Here is an 18711-nt window from a genome sequence, read left to right as displayed (position 1 = left end):
ATCCATGAGTGAACGGCAGCATTTTGATGCCCACAGGGTCAGTATGGAGTGCTGTGGAGAAAAGGGACAGCAGGTCAATGTGTTGTGAATGATAATAGAGTATAGCTTTTTTTTTTTTTTGGTCTTCATATTCAACGCCATACTACCTTGTGAAATGCTCTTCCTGGACTGGCCAAGGATGAAGATATTTCTACATAGAACGCCATGTCCAGTACACTGCAGACCAAAGGCTCGTGTATCTTTAATAACATATCGCAAAAAGGCCAAAATACCAGGACCTCTTAGAATACACACACAAGCACACACATCCACACTTATTTGTGCTAGAAGGAGGGGTGTTGAGGGAAAGGATACCATGCGGTTCATCTTCAAAGTGTTCTTCCAGATAGTTTGTTGTTCCCAATCAACCTTGAAATCACCTCACTGGGCTGAGCAAGCTCTCTCTCTCTCTCTCTCTCTCTCTCTCTCTCTCTCTCTCTCTCTCTCTCTCTCTCTCTCTCTCTCTCTCTCAGCATTGCCTTTATTTACTTTATAGATCGGTGAGAGGAGCTGTTAGAGAGAACACCATGGGAAGAGGAGAGAGGCAATCAATAGTACAGGGGAGGAAATCAACAGGAGTGCACCTGTGTGTGTGTGTGTGTGTCCATGTGCGTCTATGTGCACGTGTGTGTGTCTGATTGCAGTCATTGTCCTTGACAAACACTGACCATTTGGAAAGGCAAATGTCTTCATTTAAAGACATATGCTCCTGTATAATCAGTTGTGTATCCTATGTGCCCCTATATATATCTCAAGCCTCCTGGAAAACTTTGAGTCAAACCTGAAGCTTCACCTGTCGACCAAACTGTCTTGGCCCATCACACTCATGCTCTCCTCTGCTGAGATGCACGACTTATGCTAATGCCTGTCTAGTTCGGCAGGTGAAAGGAAAGTCTTCACTCATATCAGCCTCCCTTTTCATCATTCCCCTTCTCTCCACTCTTTTACCACTGACATTGGATGTCACACTCCGTCAATCAGAGGAGAGTCTCATAGAGGACTCTTACAGGAGATTACCTCTGAGGGACTGTGTGAGAAGCAGCCTATGTACAGTAGCAAACCCAATACATACATACTTACATTGTCTATTATTTATTTCTTACCCCTGTGTTTCAATAGAATTCATGGATAGAAATAGGTCAATTGTTTAGTACTCTGCATATTCCTTTATAGCATTCTAGTTGTTGTATTATGATAAGACTTAGTAAGGACAGTCAGAATATTTTGGTCAAAGCTACTTTTAAAGGTGACTTATCATGATCCTTGGAAGGTCCCTTATACCTACAAAAAATACAACAAAAAAAAATACATCATACTATACTCTCCTGCGACCCCTTGAAAAAGGGATTAAGTGGTTACAGACAATGGCATGACAGAAAATCAAACTTTCGACAATATGGGAACTTTACATTTTCCTTCTGTTTTGACAAAACTTTATTCATTTTCTAGTATTTGTTGTTCTGTTCAGCAAAACCATTTATGTGTCTGACTATTTACAACAGTCTGACATGACATATTCCTTTTTCTGTGCTGTTTCAATCCACACTTCAACCCCTCCGACTAAGGCAGGGGAAATTATGCAACAAGCCAGTATGCTAGAAGTATTACAGCTACGTTATGGGTATGTTACCTCCCGTAATACCGGTCTGTCAGCTGTCAGTTTTGTAAGTGGTTAACTAGGTTGTCAACGTGCCTGTCATGTGTGACAGCCAGACAGATTGGAAACCATATTTGGAGAAGTAGCATTGTCAAAATGAATGTCATCATATTTGGCATGGATGTTGAGAATATCTCACATTACTCTGTGATATCAGTGTCAGTTTGGAAGAAGTGGTGCTAATGTTGCAATATCTTCACATTAATAATTGGTTTGACATATCTCAATCTCTGCTTTTGGCTGCAATACGAGTAATATTCCCAGAGCACTGAAATCATTTTCTGTTTCTCATTTTTTTTCGTGCTTTTTCATTTTATTTTACTCCTCCTCCAGCCGTTCTCTCTTCACTATCATTCAGATCACACTCCCTCTCCAGCAGGCTTATCACATGCTGTGTTTTTGTGTTTATGTGTGTGTGTTAATACAGATTTATGAATCTGCTTCCATGAATCTGTTCAAAGTGCGTACATATTTGTTTATATATCATCAGCATCAATGTATGTTTGGTGCATTGCAACCCATTATACATTGTAACTTGGGGCATAGACGTGATCTGCATGCATCAGATCCCAGTATGTTGTGTGTTCAGAAGCATGTTTGGCCATAAACAGCATCCCTCTCCTTCTCCTTTTATCTCTTCTCTTTCTCCAAACACTCATAAACATCGATCCCTCTCTCCTGAAGTGGAACAGGGACAGTTAAGTCATCTGTGCCACTGGCCACAGGCAAATGCCTTCTCCTAGTTCATTAGAGAAGGTCTGCCTGTACAATCAATAGTAAACCTATGGAGGTAGATTGTAATATACGAAGGTGTCTCCGACAATCTCATACAACTGTTTCCTTTGTAGTAGCACTCAAAATGAACAGATCAGATAAATCTTAATGTTTTTTATGAAGTTGTATTCTGGAGACATGTAATCACCTCTTGATAAACAGTTGTCACACACGTACATGCTCATTAGGATGATACAAAAACGTTCAAAAAGTCATAAATAAACACACAAAATGGCTGATAAAACTTGCGAGTCATGCTGCACAGTTTCTTGTCTTCTAAAGCCTTTGTTTTCCCAAGACATCTTTGGTGCTGTCAAACGAATAACCTTTTCAGAGGGAAAAGCTAATTGGCAGATCCATTGAAGGCTTTTTCTTTCTCTCTCTCCCCTCTCCCTCTCTCTCATATTAATTCTGCACCGCCGCTACCTGTCGCTGTGTCACAGTCATCCGTTACCTCAGTGTGCTCATTACTGTGGTATGCCACACTAATGCTAATTAAATTGCACTGGCACAATTAGCATGCTACCAAGGACTCGTGTTTGGTTGTGTCGACCACTAGCCTCCCCCTGGAGATGGCCGAAAGAGCTTTGAAACGTATTGTTGGCATAGAAGAGACTTGTTTAGATCAAAGAAAGTTGTAACCATAATGTCAGAGCGACATCTGAAATTAGGCTGTCACCTTTTAAGTAAAAACCTTAGCTTTGAGCTTGTATTAGAAGCCAAGCTAAAAGTAAGTAAGAAGATAGTCCAAACATCCTAATTAGTGTTTAGTTGCCTAATTGCCTCTTTTCTGTTGCCTGTGAAGGACTGAGCCTGTCCAGGCTTCCCCTTTCATACCCAATCATCTGTATCCAATCAATCTGTTTACCTGTGGAATGATCCAAACAGGTGTTTTTAAAGCATTCCACAGCTATCCCAGTCTTTTGTTCCACCGTCCCAACTTGTCTGAAATGTGTTTCTGGCATCAAATTCAGAATGAGCATATTTATTCACAAAAACAATGCAGTTAATGGGGTAGGACATGTAATATATTGTCTTTGTGCTGTTCTAGAAAATGATCACATTGGTTTTGTTTTTGACTCAGCGTAGTTGTACAACCAAAAAGTTTATTTTTTGTGATGCAGACAAAAGTTTTATAAAAGAAATAGTTGCCTTTGTAGAAGAACACTTTAATTAGTCGACTTTCTGAGCCAGATGCAAGGATACGGACAAAGACCGGATAATGAAAGCAAAAGATTAGAGAAGATAATGAATAAATTTGAAGAAACTTTAGAAGACTGAGAAAATATCTTTGTTTTGTTCTCAGTCATAACTTGAATAATACAAAGACTACAAAGACAACAAAAAGAAAACACATAAATGCCAGTATCTTGACAAACTACAGTTTTTATCAGCATATCTTGTCACTGAAAGATTCCAAATGAAGGGACACGTCTGGCAAATAGTAATAGCAGAAGTAGTACTCTGGAAGTTTTGCATGTTGAATCTCCTCTGAGACTAGAGATTATGAAATCCTTAAACCTCAGACAAAATCCAGGTCCAAAAGCTCTTAATGATTATTGACCTATAAGATTGTAAAGCCTTTTCATCATAATCCTCTAAAATTAGTTGCAACTATGACAATGGGCTGCTCAGCCTCGTATCAGCAAGTAGATTAACTGGACTTCAAATATCAAATGACTTGGTCAACTCTCCAAGTTAAATTTATTCCAAGTTGTTTCTTTGATCTTGAGATCCTAGCATCCATGGCACTTGCTCTGATGTCTGTGCCCAGGGGAGGATGGCCATCCCCTGAGTATGGGTGACTGGTTTCACCCTCCCCGCACCCCCACCCTCATCCTCTTGCTGGATGCTAAGGGAAGTTGAGAGAAGGGAACAAGGCCAAGAAGTGACAGGGGCATCAGGACGGAACGGAGCACTGCACCTCCCAGTTCCCTCTCAACTGTCACCATCATAGTACGAAGGCACACACACACACACACACACACACACACACACACACACACACACATGCACATAAAACAATCTGCCTAGCACCAACACACACGCAAAGGCACATACACAACAAGTGCATGCCCACTTCTAAGTCAGGACCATTGCTCACTGTCACCCATTGTCACCATACCGCACACAGGGAAACATAGACTCTTAAAAATGGACATGCACACACTCACAGTGGGGAAGGTGTCTTGCTTTTGTCTGGTAGAGCATGAAGGCAAAGGGACTGACATGAGACAGAGAGGAGAAATGAGAGATGTGCTGACAGTCAAAGGAAGTAAAGGTACACAGTGATGCCTTCCACATGATGAGAGGGGATAAAAAGAAAGAGAGGGTAGATAAATTCACAGAGAAGAAAGAGTGATGAGTGAAGGAGGGTGTTTTTTTGCATGCTGGCCTGAACTTCACCACAGTTAACTTTAACACAGTTAATAGCCATTAGGCTACGAAGGGTTTTGGGGGGTAAGGTTTTGCAGTTTCAGCTGGTGTCATCAGGTTTTTCTTATCACAATCATTTCTAGACTGATTACCCAATGCATGTCTGTGCCAGGGAGTCAATGACGGTACATGCAACTAAAGCTGCAGAGATTAGACAGTTCATCAGTTCGTCAACTGAAAGAAAACGTTTCTCAAATTTGTAATCATTATTTAATCATCATCATCATTATTATTATTATTCCTTAATTTCAGTCATTTTTAATGCCTGCTGTTTACAGTCTCCCAAATATAAGTAATTGCTGCTTCCTTTGCCATATATGATTGAACATAAGAAGCAATTTGAATAATTCATTTTGGGCTCTTGGAAATTGTGATGAGCATTTTTCACTTTTTTTTTTTTTTTTTTTTACATGTATTCAACTAAACAATTAGTTAATCATGCAAATAATTAAAAATTAAGTTACATATTAATCAATAATGAAATTAATTATTCCTCTTGTATCGACATACACGGATAAAATATCCTATATCCTGTTTACATTATGATTCTGTCCACGCGAGTAAATCCGTCTAAACCAGGAATTGATTTGATTTCAACTTCCTCAGATGCATGGTTCAAGAAATCCTCCTTTCAGGTGCATAAATTAAGCTGCAGGAGCAGGCAGTCTGGTTGAGGATATGAGGGTCAGCACACACACACACACACACACACACACACACACACACACACACACACACACACACACACACACACACACACACACACACACAGGGTTCGTCTTGACCATGATGGAGAGCAGCAGGAAGGGTAATCATGCAGGTCACCTCACATGTCCCATCACATATGTGCTGCTATGGCAATAGTGGTCAAGTGAGAACATTATATAATCCCGACTGATTGTCCTGTATTTGTATCAGATATTATTGGCAGGGAGATTACTCTTGCTTGCCAAGAAAATAAAATGTAATTAGTATGTATCTGTATGTATTGATTTACTCTCGAGCTGGAAATCTTTTTTTTTTGTTGTTATTGTAACAACCTTGCATTTTTTTAACCAAATTGCATTCTTGTAATTATATCCTTCAGACTTCTATTCAAACTGCATTTGATCGATAAACATTTGCAAGACATTCTGTGAATGTAAACTTGTATTGTTTACATTAGCCTGCGGTCTTTACACTATCAGCACCATTTATCTTGCCCTGAGGACTTATTTATGAATATACTTGATAGAAGAAGTTGTTTTCAATGTGTCTTCAGAAATGAAATCTCCAAGAGTAAGAAAAAATGGAACCATAGTGTTTAATAAAAAGCTTTTCACATGTACTAATGTGTGAGTCTATTTTCATGTCTTCTTAGTTAGAATAGGCATCTTTGCTAATGCAAATGTTAGTCAGAAATGTATTCTGTTATTTTTATAGTTGCGTGTGAGACGCATACAAACAATGGGGTAAGACAATAAATATAGGATCTGTATCAGGCCATATTTTTATACTGTATACACATACAGTTTAGAGACCTCTTATTGCATTTTCCTCTGCTATAGAAGTATAGTTTCAATATGTCTTCTGATTCAGAGTTACAAACTGCCTTATGGCTGTGAATAAACACACCTTGACTCCACAGGCTGAATATTGACTGCCTGGATCAATAGTATCATATGCCAACTTGTACAGCTGCACACATGCTGAATCATAACACAATATATGGAAGATAAAAGTCAAGTGCACTATTGAGACCATTGAAAAGCAGCCCTCCAGCGCCCTGCAGTATCACCCCAAGGGGTAGTTATGAAAACACCATCAGACAGGGCACTTCAATTCACAAATGCCATGGGATAACACTGCAGATGCAGTGCAGTGATAAGCTATTGTTGTTCCTTGTCAGTGTCTGGGCTTTTATTTTATGAATGTGAGGTCAGATTGTTTATTGATGTCATGATAAATGGGACAGTGACATATGAGCTGTTTGGAAACATTCCAATATTAGCTTTTACATCCTTTGTCAGTCTTATCCCATCTGAGCTATCACGTTATTTCCCTTGTATCATCTCTAAAAACAAAGAAAGAACAATGTAAAATCTCCCACAAAAATTTAGCAATGACTTAGTTAACCAGATGATTAAAAATAATCATTTAGCTAATGACAGTACCCCTTTCACCCTATTTCGTGACACTAAACTGCTTGTTAATTGTCTACTTTGTATTTATGAAAATAATTTCATAAAACAAAATGATTCAATAATTAAGTTACATAATTTATGAAAGCTACTTTGTTGACACACTGTTTCACCTTCCTGCCCCTCTCGCAGACAAGCTGCTACACATCTGAGCCAGTCAGATAAAGATGTTTAATATAGAGAACCTGGCCTAATGGCATCTTTGGGGGCAGCAGTGGCATCACACACACTAGATAAACAGCCTAGTAAGCCTGCCACACTATCACACCAATAGATAGCTCTGCCATGGGACTGTTTGTGTGTGTGTGTGTGTGTGTTGCGTCAGAAAAAGAAAGAGAGATGAAAGAAGTTGGTGGCGTGGCTTTTGACAGCTACTAAAATTGCATGGTGGTTTGTGAGACACCAAAAGTCACAGAAGAGAGAAACAGCTGCTTCTTGTTTGCCTGCAGGGCCACGTTGACGTCGCTGATCACCATCTTTTCTGAAATATAGGATTTATGGAGGTTGTTGAAAATAATAAGTGCTAATAGCCCTCGTTTAATAAAAATATTTATGGAACGCAGCCTTGTCTGTTCGTCTGTCGTCAGCCATATATATTTTAAGAGATCATTTTATCCCATATGGCTACCTGTGCAAACTCTCAGCAGCAGTGTTACTATGTAATTTTCCGCTCAGCCGGTGCGCTTGCATTGGTAGTACGTAAGAGGGATGGCTGGGAGATTTTCAGACTTAGGGGGCAGCCACTTTGCAATTTCTGTGTCTTTGGGTATGAGCTTGTGTGTGTGTGTGTGTGTGTGTGTGTGTGTGTGTGTGTGTGTGTGTGTGTGCACGTGTGTGTGTGCACATGCATGTGTGTGTGTGTCCACAAACGGGAGTAACAGGGTCATGGCCAGTGGGCCAGGTAATGACTCTCCCACAGGCCCCTCCATGCGGATTTCTGCTCTGTGGACCACCACTCTTAATGATAGCACAAGGAGGCACACCGACTGTTGTGTGTGTGTGTCTGCGGTCATATGTAAGAGTGAGAGGATGTAGCCAAGCTGAATGTAGATGTGTGTGATGAGACTGAATCTCTGTGACACAGTACCTTATACAGCCTCAGGCTATTAGTATGTATAGGATTCCATAGAGTGTCGATGATGCATGGGTACTATGGTAATTGAGTTTCAGACGGCCTACAGAATAGTGTTTGATGTGCATTGATTTAGCACAAACAGCACCATAAATGCAGAACCCCAGGTATGTAGTGTGCAAAAAACACTGGGGACTTTCTGTTTGTGTACAAGAATACATATGCATATATGTGTATGTATGAGATTTTGTATCTTTAGTGTATATACTTATATAAATGTCTATATTTGTGTATACTGTATACTGTATGATTTTATTGTACGTTCAGGTGTTTGTTTCCTCCAGTGACATGAGTATTTGATCGAGCTGAAGCTGGCTGGACTTCAGCTTTGTGAGAATTTAATAGCTTTCATTTCCCAGACTGCTTGACCTTCTCCATGCCTCACATTAGATATGCATTACACCTGAAGTCTCACATGGCCAGGTACATCTGCACCTTCTCTTTAGTAGATTCTCTCTCTTCGCTCCCTTGAGCCCTGCAACCTGCGCCCCACTGATACTCGACTAGTTTCAGCCACAAAGGATCAATCCCGGAATTATACTTTGTCCTGATGCCTTCAAAATACCAAAGAATATTGTATGTTTGACACTTACTATGGCTGTTGGGTTTAGTTTTGGTTACCATGACACTGTGGTGCATTTAAAGATGAACTTGCAAACTGTTTTTAAAGTTTCTTCATTTTAAAAAAAATGTGTTTTCCACGGTTGAAGAAATTACTGCTGAGTGTTTGTCAGCAATGTTAATTTATGAATTTAAAGGTGACTGTTCGAAGATACTTGCATCTGATCTTTGTTACAGGATTTGCAGAAAATCATAACTATTAAACATATCATACCTATATATACCTACCTATCATCACTTTATGTTGACTGATGGATATTTCTTTGGTCAGTGTGGACGTACTGCACAGAATAAGTGTAGTCAATTAAATCATCAAAAGGGCTAATGATGATGAATATTTTGTGATGAAATGTATTATCCACAAGACCATCTAGCTCGGTTATGGCAGCCTCATCAGCAACAAATGCAGAGGCTAAAAATCCTTCTCTGCCCTCTTCTCAGTCTCACTCTAATTGTGTCACCTTATCAAAGGCTGGGAGAAACAAGAGTGCAGATTAGTTTCCATTCAGGGCCAATCTAATCCTTTCAGCTCACTCTCTTACAATGTGTCATTGCCAGTCACTCAAACAGCTCTGCACAACAGCACTGTTTACTAACCAGATGAACAGATGCTGGACATCTAATTCTCCACATTCTTTATGACTGTTATTTGAAATCTAAGTCGCTTTGATTGCTGGGGTTCTCTAAATGGTCTATTCTTTGATGTTTACAAAGGGCGGGATTGTTTCATATTGTTACAAACGATGCAATCTTTTTTTCTTTCAAGGTCTGTCTGGATAGTAATTGAAAACAATTATCCAGTGCTTTGCTTTGATAATACCCTCATCTTACATCAGTAAAAGCATGTCTTCAATATACTCAGCTAGAGCAGCTACATAAATTCAATTGAGTTAATCCAAATCAATATGTGTACATGTCTTACACATTGGCGAGAGATTCAGTGAGGATGTGAGATTGCCTCTTCAAGAACGATGCATATATGTTAGCTGGTGTCACCCACTGCCATTACAGTAGGGACTTCTGCTGGAATACACGGCACAATGAACATAAACTTGGAGGTACATCAGGGAATAAATCAAATAAAATTAGTTATAGTAATGGAATCTATGCTAGGATTGCATCAGTATGCACATTTTGAAGATGAAATATAAGCGAGAAAGTCTAGTTTGAAGCTTTTCAAATGCCAAAACACCACATCAATAGCCCATCCTCCTTTGAACCAAACTGCATGACAGTTATCTTCTCCTGTGTCAGTGTTTGCAAGGTAAACAGTGTGTTGGCGGATGACATCGCATTGTGCTTAAGAAAAAATTGACACAGGACCAATTTTTAACAAGAGTACCCTGTGTTTTGTTGTTGTAGCCCTATGTGGAGGCGACATTGCAGTGGTCTCATTTATTTGAATGAGAAAACCCGTAGCTTTTTCTGCAGTAGTGCAATTGTCCGACCCTGGGAGGTAGAGAAATACAGAGAGAAGAAAAAGCCTCCCTTCTTCCGCTGAGTCACAGTCCCTGCATGGACCACGTCTGGGATGTCAAAGCTAATAATTCGACCTGTTGGCTATTTCATCCTGCCCAGCACGTCTCTGTGACCTTCTGACTCTGAGAAAGAGATGAAACTTACAGTCCCCACAGGGCTGTGTGACATCTCCAGAGATAAACAGAGGCCATCCAGGTGCTTGTGATACAATTCACTAGCTTGCACTACCACCTGTATTCATAACTAGTATGGGATAACACAAGTCTGTGAAGGAATGTATACAGTATAGCTGACATTACAAACATTATATCATCTTGGGGTAATTTAACAAGAATCATAACACAATGATTATTAATAGTGAGAACTGATAGAGTCAAAGTGGATACTTTGTAAAGGAAATTTGGGTGGCCCTTATTTAGAAGATGATAGTATTTGTTATGTATATCATACACAGAGAATGATGGCGCTGCACCCACCAATTATCATCTAGTTGACTATAGGTACAAAATCCTGCAATATCTGATATTTACCACTTTACACAATGGAAACAATATAAGACGTTGTTTCACATGTAGATTCATTCAGTTTAATTGTAGAATCTGGGATAGTATGCCAGAAGGGTCCGACGTAGACGCCTACTCGACTGCATTCACTGAAATGAATCCTAAAGGGTTTGCAATCACTGGTCTTTTCATCAGATTGATGTCCTTTGTTGCAGTTGAGCCAGACTGTTTGTTTGTATTTTTTATGAAAATGTCCATGTTCACCTTGCATTTGCATAATAAACAAAACAAATTGGCCCCTGTCCACTTCTTAGAACAAACTGTATACCTTCATTAATGATAATATATTAACAGGCCCCAACCCAGTGTTACCAGATCTAGTTGTTGCACTTATCAACTCTGTCTTGTTGCCTTGTAACTGTATTTAGATACATTATAAAACTCAGTTGATAGAACTTGTGGCTGCAAATCTTCACAGACTTAATTATTTCTCATAAACATCATGCACTGCACCTCATGCACATAAAAACCTAACCTAAAAATGTTATTTGGTGTGAGATGGACATTAACAAGTCTGCGACTGATGTTTTGTTTACTCTGATTCTTACTGTCACACTGTTTCCCTGAATCATCATCCTACTACTCTACTCCCCCACTGTGATTTACTGCAGCTAGCATCTCACGGAGAGGATGTAATAAACGTGGGCCATATGGAAAGCCCATTTTTGAGGGCAAAGTAAGGCACACACTCAGAATTCAGTCACTGAAATGAAATGGAGGACTGTTAATGTAGCGGACTATGTAGTAAATACTATCACTGACAATTTTAACATTGCTAATACAGCCTTAGAACAGAGCCTTTCTCAACCTTTTCTAACTGTAATACAATTAGGATTATATGTCGTTCACTGCACATACCATATGCCAGTTAATTCAGAGTCATGCATGTGCCAGCCTTAAGTGGTCTTACAAATCCTGTCTTTGTATTTTTCAAGCAACAACTCTTATAGCTCTTAGAAATATTCAAAATGATCCATGTTTGATTTGTAGGTGGGCTGGTGCACGTCACTGTGTGCCAGAACATGGCCCAACTCCATTGGCAAAGATTCCTAACAGAATAATAAATAACACAGAACGAGAACCTGGAAAATCACCAGCAAATTAGAATTAATAACATCCAATTTACACTGTCGGAAAAGACTGTGAGGTGAGAAATGTGGGTTCATGACTGGTGGGCTTTTCCTCTTGAAGTACAGAAGTACAGTCTCCCTATACAAGTTATGGGTCTTGTATTCTGGCATTTGATTGAAGCTAATCTGAGGATAATGTGGTGCCTTTTTATTTTAGTAAGTGCTTAATATTCATTTGTTGTCATCAGCGTGCATGTTTTTGTCCCTTGTTATCTCTTTTACATCAGTGTCTTGTTACTGTTTACTGCTGCACCTTAGAGTCCTCCAGGAATCAATTAAACGTACATATTATTAAGACGAAGATTATTAAGATGAAAATATTTACTGTGTGAGTCAGTGGGATGAATTGATTGAATGGCATAAACCACTACTCATTCATTTATTATTCAATTGTGATGATTCAGTTGCTCATAGTGATGATTCACTTAGAGTGATTGTGCCAGTAAATGCAAATAAATGCATTACTGCTAGTCTTTTTGGTGTGAAATTTGAGGTTTCCCTTCCAAAACAGGGACACTGTCAAGAAGCAAACATAAAGAGAAACATCATTATACAAATATTCACAAAAAAAGCAAGCATGTACACAAAATGTCCTGCTGAGCATCTTTTAACAGCATTGTTCATCTTTGTGTGTAAACAGCAGACCTGTGGGTATGCAAGGACGAAAGCTCAGATTATATGTTTATATATACAGTATTTTTATGTGAATGTGTGCATTTGTTGGTTTGTGTGTGTGTGCTGTTTGCTTGGGGGAACTTATATGATGTGGTCTTATTAAATCAGTGCTAGAAAAGGAGGAACAGACAAGAGTGATAGAGGAGCACAAAGGAACCTGAAGCGATTAAACCCCTACTCAAACCAGCTTAGCAGTGAAAGCTTCACAGAAAGCCAACAATGGTTGCCTTCCTTTTAAATCTTGCTTCTCTTTTGCTTTCTTTTCCACTCTCCCTCCCTCTGTCTTGCACCCCTCCTCCTGCTCTCTCTCTCTCTCTCTCTCTCTCTCTCTCTCTCTCTCTCTCTCTCTCTCTCTCTCTCTCTCTCTCTCTCTCTCTCTCTCTGTCTCTCTCTCTCTCTCTCTCTAACAGATTATTTATTTTCTTTTTCTTTATGTCTGTCTTCTTTTGCGGCACGTTAGGCCGCTTAACTTTACAATACACATGTCAGGTCAAAACCTACCCTCCCTCAGTCTCCACAATTCAGGATAAAAAGCTCCCTGCTGCATAAGGTATTACTGTATCTCAGGCGTCAACCACCTCAAAAGTCTTTCTTTCTTCCGTTCATTACGACTTCTTCCTTTCTTTTTTCTCCTTTCTCACTCTAAAGAAGTTTTAGGGCACTCTGTGGATTTGCCAGGTTGTTAATTGCACAGCAAGTTTTTGTCTTAATCAATAGGGGACTTGCATAAGTTTATGAGGGGATTAAGTGAGAACAAGAGTGTGTGTGTGTGTGTGTGTGTGTGTGTGTGTGTGTGTGTGTGTGTGTGTGTGTGTGTGTGTGTGTGTGTGTGTGTGTGTGTGTGTGTGTGTGTGTGAGGAGGGTTGAGGTTTTACCACTAGTGTTTCTCACCGAACATAGATTTATCAACAATTTAAAGCTTCACTGGTGCTCTTCTGTTGCCTCTACTATTGTAATATTTAACTTAGAAACTTTCAGCTTCAAGTGCTTCGTGGGAATAAACTGAAGTTCACTTACAAACCCATTTAGATGTTTGGGAGTTATCCCGCATTATGTCAGGGGATAGTGTTTGAAACAGGAGCCAGTAAATTCCTCGTACAACACAAAGGACCCAGTCCTCCAACTCCCCAAACCACTGTAGTGGACTGGATTAGACCACCTGGTGTGGTATTAGAAGGCGGAGGAATCCATCCCCGCCCCCCACCAACATCCGCGTCTCCACCTGCACTTGGCAATGCCCATGAATGCCAGTCATTAAGACAGCATTACAAAGACAAGGCCTACCTCTTTCCCAACGGAGCGGCTCCACTTCCACATATAGAGCAACCATTGTTTTAAATGCCACTGCTCCCACCCCCCAGAGACCGGGTTTCAATTCACTGGCCACTGTAGCTGGTGCACAGCTAGAGGGGAAATATGATAAATGTGTCTAACTCTGTCCGTCAGGGAGTGGCAAGACATTCTCTTTTTCCCAGGTGCCAACAGGTTGGAAGGGGTATGCCCTGGTCAGGTTACTAGATTCATGTGTGTGTGTGTGCATTTGTCATCTGTGAATAACACCCCTTCTTTCATGTTTTTGTTTTCCAGGTGCACCAGAAAGGAGAAATGTGAGCGCTCATCAGAGCCCCGTCGCTTTGCATCTGACATCAAGCAGTGCGTGCGTCTCAGTGTCCACCCAAACAACATCTCAGTGTCCCAGTTTAGTGTCACGGTAAGTGGAAACACATTATTCTTCACATTACTCTGGTCATCCGATAACAATGACCAGGGACCAAATGTCATGACTGCCAAGTTTCATTGGAAAGATTAGAAAATTTGGATCTTCCCAATAAAGAACAAATTCCTAAACTCATGACTGTGCCTTATCCCATCTCAGACTTTCTATCTAGTACTATAAACTTGATTCTTCCATTAGCACTCATCCCGTCACGCCTGTGTTGAGAATCTACATAAGTCTACTTGCATTTATTATATGGTGACATGTCAGACTTATTAATCGTTCGGAAGGAGTAGAGCGTATAGCCACTAAGACATAGCCTGGAAAACTTGAAGCCATCAGGCTAACATCAGTTTTAGCCTCTCCAACAGGCTTTGAATTTAAGACAATACACACATTTATCCTCTTATGTAGTTTAATCATTGTAATGGAATGTACAATGTTAATGTAATGATTTAATGCTTCTTGTGTCAGTTGAAGGATCAAATGTGGTCAGATTTGAATTAGAAGTGATTCAATAAACGTTTTCGATAATGAATAGATAATGATGAAGAATTCAGCATTTGCTTTAGTGGAGCCATGTTGCAGTAAATAGTGAGGCTAGCTGAATGTGTTTCTAGTGAGAAAAATGTTGTCTGGCAGATTGACAATATCACACTCAAGCATAATTTGTAATGCAATGTAATTATGCTCTAGATACTGATTAGTAGCCAGTGTTAACTCTATAATCCTGCTTTACATCATTTTACCGCCTGCCAACATGCATCCTTCAAATCCTGACCTCACAACTTTCAGTCCCATCCAGTGAAATACTCTCCCGACAAATGTCAACAATCATTAACAGTTTAGCTCAGCTGTGTTTATTGTGATTGTTGGCAACTAAGTGCAGCATTTTCCCCCTGGACATTTTAACAGCTGCCAGATTTAAAGGGTTTGATTGCTTTTTGATTGTTTAAGTGTATTGATTAGTGTGCACAGAGCTGTGATACAGTGCAACAAAAATGTGTCTGCAGGAATTGGAGAAATAAACTCGTTGAGTAGTTGTTTTTCCATAGTAGCCACTTTTCAGCAGAGTCTATGTTAGCAGTATATACAAACTCTAATGATTCTGTATTTTAAGCTGATCAGGATTGTTCTGCATTTGGTTGAAATTAATCATTTGCCTGTTTCCCCACTTAATCCTCTTGCACTGCTTCAGATTACCCTCAAACAAAGGCCCAATATGACTCAATAGTTATTTTTCATTGGGACTGGAACGTGTGGCTTCTTGTCTTTCAAATTGGCCGTGTAAGCATGTGTCTACATGTGTGTCTCCACATGTCTGAGATTTACCGCATGCTCAGGTGAAGATTGACAGTCCCTGAGTATGTCATGCTCTTTCTGTCTTTCCTTTCCTATCAAAACTCAGCTTGTTGAAAGATAACCCAATTTCAATTGTTGTAACAATGAATGTCACGAAAAGCCAACTGACCCAGGCCACTTTAAGTGATGTCACATTTCAATTGTCATTTCCTATTTGATGGTGGCTTAGAAATGACTTTGAATCTTAGAGATCAAGTGCGTAAATATCCAATATGATTTTCTAAGGTCAAGCCGGAATGACTATTCTCTTTCGTGCTTGCTCTGACGGTCACATGAGAGGTGTTGATTTTCTGGAGAACACCTCTGCATCACTCTAATGATATTCATAGGGTGTGTGTGTGTGTGTGTGTGTGTGTGTGTGTGTGTGTGTGTATATGTGTGTCTGTGTGTGTGCCTTCAGAGAGTGTTTAACCTTTTCTCAGTGAGCAGGCTTTACCCAAAAGCTGTGCCACACATCTCCCATTCCACTGATTGCAGGGCAGAGGCTTGCGCAAGACAGACAGAGGCTCCTCCTTGACCTTTGTGTTATTAAATATTTGTTTGGAAAGATAAGCCAAGGCATTCTTGGTTGTAACAGACACAGTCAACTGCTGAAATCTGAACTATTCCAAGAAAAAAGATATTATTTTCTTTAAGATTTAACTCAGATTTCTGTTATACTCAGAACGTCTAAAGGAAGTTTTCTCTGCCCACATATTTAGTTGTTTTTCAAGTTAATGTGATTCATCTATTCATTTCAAGCATTAAACCATCTAAACACAAATACAAACATGACTGAGTTATGGAATGTAAGAAGATGTAAAGTCATCCCATCTCTTTCTCCACTGTCTTTTTCTGGCATCAGCTTTTGAATAAATTCTCACTAGAAAAGACTTTCATTTTTCACCATGGCAACACAAACAGCCCATCATCACATATCCTCTGCATTAGATATGGTGTTTTTATACTACAGGAGGGCAGTTGTGTGTGTGTGTGTGTGTAGCCGATGTCTTTGTTAACGTGAGTAGGTTTTATTCATGTTCATGCAACCCGGCTGTGGCTATGCTGTGGCATGACTACATCTAAACTTTATTGAGGAATCTCAAGGTCTGGCTACGTTCCCCGCTTAAAAGGAAAAATAAATTAAAGGAAGTAAGGAAAAAGGTGAGAGGTAAAGTGAGCAAGAAATGAGAGAGGGGATATGTAAGAGATAGAAGCCGGGTCGTGCACTGTCCATCTTGAGTGGGAAGCTGTATATGTGTTCACACCCGTGCCACCATCTTTTCGTTAAACAGCAATATAAAAACAGCGCAGGTCAGCCCTACTCTGCAGCTGAGGCAGCTTTCAGCATTGCATCACAAGTGGACTATGGACTGCGCCCCAAATCAATGCCTAGACCAAGACCCCTAAAGACACGCTTTTCCATCAGTATGTATATTTTGGTCTTGACCCCACTCCACTTGCTTCCACGACCCTCGTTTTTCCTTTTTATTCAAGGACAGCATTTTCTCCTTTTTTTTGTTCCTGCTCCACCTGAAGCCAGTCTTTGCTGAGGTGTACAAAGAGCTTACACAGCATTTTCAAATGAAGAGGGAAGATTTGCATTCTCTCTTTCCCAGAGAGTCCTCTTTTCCCTCTCTGACCAGCAGCCTGCACACTTGCACTTTCCTCCTCTCCTCCATTCGTCATTATGTCATTCCCAACCTCCTGTATTTCTGTTCTCCTCTTGTCCTTAGTCTCTTTTCCATGCCCCTTTTTGTTTCAGCCATCTACATTCAATATGCTCTTCTGAGTCCTCATCCTTCCACTTAGCTTGACTTTTATCATTTCTTTGATAAAAGAAAGACACTTCTTCTCTCACTGAGCCGGAGAGTCGGGACATTAAGATGGAATGTTAAATCCATACAGCTCCTCGATGCCCCAAGGCATTATGGGTGGTGGCGAGGGAGGTAGAGGTGCTTGTGGCGATCAGTTACAGACTATTAAGACGAGTCAATCTATGTCTGTCTGCATCATAGTGTTTTAATGTTGTTTGGATGTCTGCGGCAGGACGCATCTGATTACTGAACCTCTTATTCAAGAGTCCCCCTGTGGCTCCTCTGGCCACTGACCACCCTGCAGATGGATCTTTACTCTGTGCAGAAGCTGCAGCTGTGCTTCTCATCAGCAATATTGTGTTAGAGTCATATTTGAGGAACATATTGGCTACAAAACTGATCTGAAGTGTTCACAGATGTTTGAGTGTGGTAGTGTGGGGCACAGAACTAAGTCGTTTTATCTTTGACCATAGTTGCAATAGTAAAATGGCAAATTTGTCAATTATCTCTGTTCTGTTATAAATGTGAAACTGAACCAAATCCTGTCTACATTTATTTTTATTGTCCACTCATCACTTTCATGAGCACATTTCATTATTTTATTGTAAATCTTATACCAGTTCTGTGTACAGGAGACTGAAACATATTTTCTACTTTTCCCTCAATACAGTTGGTGTTGGAGGCCCACAACGTCCCAGAGCTTTCTGCAGGTGTCAACTGTACCTTTGAGGACCTGGCTGAGATGAATGGCTTGGTGGAGGGAAACCGGATCAAGTGCTCCTCCCCTGCTGAGAAGGAGATGCCACGCATTATAGTTGACAAAGGTGGATTGGTTTGAGCTTTTCTAGCCATAAGAAACTTCACTTTTCCATACTAGCCAACGATGGATGTTAGAGTAGGTCTCTGGTGGAAGCCCACTGATAAAGCCTGTCATAAAGTCATTATTCATAATATTCAGAAAATTATATGTTAAAGCTAAAGCCAGCATCAATTTCTTTAACATTAGAGCACCTGTTGAATACAGTTACACACAGGGCAGGGAAATGCACAGTCATCTGGATGTTTTCCCCTCAGTCTGAAGCATGGTAGTCCTAGGGCTATGAGTGTTCTATGAATTTTTGTTTTCTTGTTGCCATCAGCAACTAGCTGT

General features: G+C 40.1%; 1 protein-coding gene across 4 annotated transcripts in view; it reads left to right on the top strand.

Annotated features, from left to right (window-relative positions):
* Positions 1 to 18711, top strand: part of plxna4 (plexin A4) — a 230963-nt gene that overhangs the window by 150706 nt on the left and 61546 nt on the right. For all 4 annotated transcript variants that reach the window (XM_037121531.1, XM_037121530.1, XM_037121532.1 and 1 more), the window contains exons 6-7: positions 14274 to 14397; positions 18232 to 18385. In XM_037121531.1, coding sequence (XP_036977426.1) covers positions 14274 to 14397; positions 18232 to 18385 — 278 coding nt within the window. The remainder of the gene's footprint in view (positions 1 to 14273; positions 14398 to 18231; positions 18386 to 18711) is intronic.

Source organism: Acanthopagrus latus, chromosome 14, assembly GCF_904848185.1.
Source record: "Acanthopagrus latus isolate v.2019 chromosome 14, fAcaLat1.1, whole genome shotgun sequence".
Lineage (NCBI taxonomy): Eukaryota > Metazoa > Chordata > Actinopteri > Spariformes > Sparidae > Acanthopagrus > Acanthopagrus latus.
This window is presented reverse-complemented; position numbering and strand designations above follow the sequence as displayed.